The sequence below is a fragment of the Agrilus planipennis genome, unplaced genomic scaffold, assembly GCF_000699045.2.
Source record: "Agrilus planipennis isolate EAB-ADULT unplaced genomic scaffold, Apla_2.0 scaffold757, whole genome shotgun sequence".
Classification (NCBI taxonomy): Eukaryota; Metazoa; Arthropoda; class Insecta; order Coleoptera; family Buprestidae; genus Agrilus; species Agrilus planipennis.
This window is the reverse complement of record NW_020439436.1, coordinates 1-5,690: the sequence shown is the minus strand read 5'-3', so window position 1 is coordinate 5,690 and position 5,690 is coordinate 1. Positions and strand designations below refer to the sequence as shown.

General features: G+C 35.5%; 1 protein-coding gene across 1 annotated transcript in view; it reads left to right on the top strand.

Annotated features, from left to right (window-relative positions):
* Nucleotides 1-3,298, top strand: part of LOC108743622 (carbonic anhydrase-related protein 10-like) — a 9,811-nt gene extending 6,513 nt beyond the window's left edge. Inside the window, exon 4 of the mRNA XM_025978993.1 lies at nt 2,601-3,298. Within this exon, the coding sequence (XP_025834778.1) occupies nt 2,601-2,669 (69 nt within the window). The 3' untranslated portion in view covers nt 2,670-3,298. The remainder of the gene's footprint in view (nt 1-2,600) is intronic.
* Nucleotides 3,299-5,690: the final 2,392 nt, after the last annotated feature.

Here is a 5,690-nt window from a genome sequence, read left to right as displayed (position 1 = left end):
ACCCGGGACCTTTGGCTTTACGCACCAATGTTCTGACCACTAAACTACGAGAGGTGACAACAACAACCACGACCAACCGACCTACAAGGTTAACGATCCGTCGAACTAATGTAACTATATACTGAATATACTATGATTAAACATACATATAATTTAGATATCTTTTAGAAGTGAGTTAGTTTAATATGAAATATTATTCTGAAAATTCATTTCTGAATTTTTTACCCACTACACGCTACCTCAAATTAATGAGGGAAAAATTGTTGCTGTTGTCACACCCCCGCCGGGAATCGAACCCGGGACCTTTGGCTTCACGCACCAATGTTCTGACCACTAAACTACGAGAGGTAGTACTACAGCAACAACGACCAACCGACCTACAAGGTTAACGATCCGTCGGATTAATGTGACTATATATACTGAATACAGTATGATTGAACATACATACAATTTTAGACAACTTTTTAGAAGTGAGTTAGTTTAATTTGAAATATTAATCTGGAAATTCATTACCCACTACACGCTACCTCAAATTAATGAGCGAAAAATTGTTGCTGTTGTCACACCCCCGCCGGGAATCGAACTCATTAATTTGAGGTAGCGTGTAGTAGGTCAAAAATTCAAAAATGAATTTTCAGATTAATATTTCATACAAATTTCAAAATTATAGAAAATATGAAACACATATATTGATTGAGTGATATAAAGAGCAAAAGGCTGTTATAGATATTGAGCAGCAACGTAGAGAAGTAAATACTAGGAAGAGTGTCAAACAAGGATTCACACTGTCACCGCTACTTTTTAATCTATACATCGCAGACGCGATAAACATCACTAAACACAAGATAACTTTAGGATAGACATACAGGGAGAAAAGATTAATATGCCTAGATTTGTAGATGATACAGCAGTAGCAAGAAGAAATTAGAGACAGGATTAAATAAAAAGGATGCGGTATTGACAAAACAGTATTGTATGAATGTAAATGCAAGGGAAGAAAGAGTAGGGAGAGAGCGAATATAAAGATAGGAGACTAAAAATTGGAAGAAATGGCTGATTTTCAGTAGGTATCTAGAAAGTCAGATAACTCAGGATGAAACGAGTAGTAGAGATATAAAACAGAATAGCACAGGGTCGAGTCAGCTTCAACACAAAGAAGTCACTTCTATGCTCGCGAACGGTTAATTTAGAAATTCGAATAGTGGTAGACCTAGATTAGATTACTGTTCACTAGCAGTTAAGAATGTGGGATGTTCAAGTTCTAGAAAAATTAAAGTGAAGATTATTTCAGGATAAGGAAGAGGTACGTGCAGAGGCAGATTAAGTGAGCACTCTAGGCTAGCACGTCATAGGCGCCCCTCTGGCGGTCATATATTTTGCAAATTTTTTTTAGGTACTTCTTTTTTTTAAGGTTTAAAAATTTCCGCGCGCGCCCCTTTTTAAGCTTGCGCACATAGGCATATGCCTACTTTGCTTTATGGATAATCCGCCAATGGGTACGTGTCCAACCAGTCTTAGGACTGACGCCCCTATAATGATGACAATGATGATGTTAGTTGATAGAGTGTACGTGTAATGAATGAGGTAGTAGTTCGATGATTATTTAGAGATGCTTTTGTTGAATCAATAAATCAGTATTTTTTATCCAAAAAGTTTGGACATAAATTCTTTTTAAATCAGGCTTCTGAAGGTTAAAAGACAGTTGCAAACTTTTTATAAGTACCTGCGAGAGGGAAATTTTTAAAATCCTGCTTACTTAAATGAGGAATCGAAGAATAAAAACACGTAACTACTATTTAGTCAATATCCAATAACGGCAAGTAAGTTATAAAACACAAACTCCTAGAAATTGTACAATCAATGTGCACCAAAGTGAATCCTTTGACTCCACGACATACGTCTTTGTAAACTAATGGGTGTCATGAAATAAAAGGTAATTTTTTAATAAAGGACCTTGATATTTCATTAATCGAAAACATGCGATAAGGGGACTTATAAGTCGAAAGAAGAAATTTTCTTTAATCCTAATTGATTGTAAGATAAAATCATAAAGTAAACACAAACAAGTGCTTTTTCGGTAGCGAATTTTCTTAGTAAGAAAGGCGAAACATGAAGAGACTGAGATAATTATGAAAAATATCCTAAACTAAACGAACTCTCAAAATGTTTTGAACAAAGCGTAGCTTTAAATTGCATGTACTGAATTTACATTACTTTATTATTTGTACTATAAGGTGGTCAGTTTGGTCAGTAATTTATCGGAAGTTACCATTACGTGCTGATGAGATACAATTAAATAAAAATTACGACCCAGATCCATGATAAATTACTAACCAAAAGCCTAATCCGATTAATAAGCTGCGTCATCAATATAGTTGAACAAGTGGATACCTTGGTAAGGCCCTTCTCTAACATTTTAATTGCCAAATAAACATTTCACCCTGTTGGAGCATCATCAGGAGTAAAACTACATCAAGTACTGTATGTACAGTAACGGTTTGTTTCAATAAATTGACAACAGTGTTTGTTTATGTCACTGAACTGTAATGAAACAGCAGTTAAGAGCTGAGTTATTTTTTAATTATCTCAATTTGTTCCAGAATGGGAAACAGTGCCCTAGCATGTACAAAGATGTTCACTACAAAGCCAACAGTTGGAGGCAGCACTGAGGAAGACGATATAAAGTCAGAGACTTTATGTAAAGTAAAATCGGTTAATTGGTTGATCAGAAAGACCTCAGCGTCGGACACCAGTGAGTGTTTCTAATAAGTTCGAACTGTGGAGAAATCAAACATATCACTTTGTAAATGACTACATACAAGAATAAATGAAAGTAATAAATTTAACGGTTAAAAATAATAATAAAAAAAAGAAATGAACCAGAAAATGCATCGGTCACGTGAAAAAGACTATTAGGCAATGATTAATTAAATACGTACAAAGTAGAATCAGTGAATTATTTTACGTACCCACCTTTTTTATGGCCTGGTCGTTCTCTGAATTGAAACATATCCTGAAAGTATTTGTCGTTGCAGAAATTTGTCGGAAAGTTCAATTAAGGATGAATCAAAATTGGAGGAAGTACCTACATGCCCGAAATAAAAATGTTCAGTCTCTCATAGTCTCTGAAAGCGAGACTCGAGTCTCCGTCTCTCATCGAGTCTCTCTGGTGTCGCTGAGAGAAACTGTCGAGAGACTGTCTAAAAAACTGTCTCGAGTCTCTGAGCGAGAGACTCGAGTCGCTTATACAAAAATCCTCATTTCGTATACAGTCTCTGAACGAGAGACTCGAATCTCTGAACGAGAGACTCGAATCTCTCAATAAGTGGTGTCTCGATAGACATGGTTAAAACACAGATCCCAGTCTTTCTACGAGAGACTCGAATCTCTGAACGAGAGACTCGAATCTCTCAATAAGTGGTGTCTCGATAGACATGGTTAAAATTTTCTAAGATCAACTTATTTCATAGATCCCAGTCTTTCTACGAGAGACTCNGTCTGGTTAGAATTTGAGAGTTTGATGTACTTAAAAAAGAAATAAATTAAAGGTAGGGATTGTATTTCATAGAGGACTACGAAAGGGATTTTTCAGTTTTCATTTCTAGTTTTAAAGATGATTTTAATAATATATTCGTTTAGTGATGTAAAACAGAATAAAACGCTGGAACAATTTTCTGGCTTTTGAAACAGGATGACATTAAATATCGACATATTCCTCTAATGCCACTTGGATAGACTTCTCAATAGTACGTTATGGTTCGTAACTTTTTCAAGACGGAACTAAAATGTCGTTTCCCCAAGAGATTCTGTATATTTCCCGAACTCGTTTTAAAGGATAAGAACGAACATCGTGTTCTCGTGTATTGTAGGAATTTTAAATTCAACAAAGAGTTCCGTGGTTTCCATTAAATCAGTTTGGAAAGAATTTTAACTAGCGAAAACTATGGACCTTTTGTACTTATGTATTTAAATTTTAAGCACTGCTAATCTACTTTTATACTTTTCATAGGTATCCTTTACTATAAATAAGCTGTTTTCTTCTATGTATATTTTAGGAATAGTAACATAAAATATAGTTAAAAAGTGATAAAAGCTTAGTTAAAAAAAATTAAATCTGCTGTATTTATTGGTTATGCCACAATAAAAACAAGAATGGTTAACAAGGAAATTCTAAAAAGATTTAATGCTAAACGGCTCTGTAGGGGTGCAAAATGTCGGTGGAAAGTGATAAAAATACTGTGAATAGAAAATGCGCTAAAATTCACACCACTCAGAGATATACATAAACATGACCCAACTGCTCCGGCAATGGTGATCATGGCTCGTATTTGCGTGATGCCGTCAATGCATTCCTATTGCACTGTCCGTATGTGACCACCATGTCCGCATATTCTCGCACTCAACTTATTTTGTATTTTGTGTTAATAGCAGTAACATTACTTAACGAGTGCAGACTGCTAGTAATCAATACGTGCAATTGCCCTGTGTACGTACCAGTTGTTGCGAAGGTCACGAATAGGTACATGTGTTTCGTCAGTTGACGATTGAGGTAACAAAAATCGATAAAATAACGCGGCTTCCAAACTGGCAATTTTTCTAAATCCTTGACGGCTCATTGTGTGAGTACTTTTTGTGCATAGTCTTTACATCCCCTACGTTGTGGTGCTATCACGAGATGCACTGTACGGTGCCTCCAGATGATAGATTTGAAGACAGTGTATAATATAACACATTTGTATTAAGCTTATAATATAGCCCTTCCCGAATGTGTGAATAATTTCAGATGTTGTTCAGGAAAAAAAAACATTAGACAATAGTTTATGTCCCCGGGGTAACAAAGTTTAGTTTGTTAAAAGGCATGATCGTAGAGAAAGGATGAGACGGATTAATTCAAATGTCTATGTATCTGTTATACGAACGTATTTTCCAGATGCATGCGCTGAGAAGGTTAATGCAAGGCGATGCGAAGCATCCGAAAGCCCCCCTGGGAAACAACTTCCGACCGCCGCAGCCCCTTCACCATCGGCCTGTCAGAACCAACATAGACTTTAACGTCAAACATCCAGGAGTGGTAAGTTATTTCTATTTTTATTATATCCTTTTGAGGATATTACATACCTACAATCCTGCCTTTTTACTATCCATCGTAACAGGAACACGCCACTACAGTATGAACAATTACTTCTCTCACACATACCCACTTGAAAATTTCTGCTATCGCACATAAAAAAGTTATGTATGAACTACAAAGTAGATAAGGACCTACGTGCTTACGATAAATATTGTAGATTTTATCGCCAGACAAAAATTTACAATCACTCTTGCGAGCTCAAATATACCTACCTACTAATGCTAATTTATTTCTAACTGTTAACTTTGTTATTTTTAATTATTAATAGTGGTTAATATGAAATATTAATGTGAAAATGAATTTTCAATTTTCCATCCACTACACACTATCTCAGGATAGTGAGGGAAAATCTTTTGTTCCTGACAACAGTTTGTTGTGACAACAACAATAAAAAGAAATTTCCCTCACTAACCTGAGGGTAGTTTGTAGTGGACGGAAAATTGAAAATAAATTTTCGCATTAATTTGGATATTAGATATGTCGTTTTGCGTAACTTTAACAGGATCAGAGATAGATCTGGGTTGGGAAAAAAATGTAACACAAGAAAACCCTTAAAATT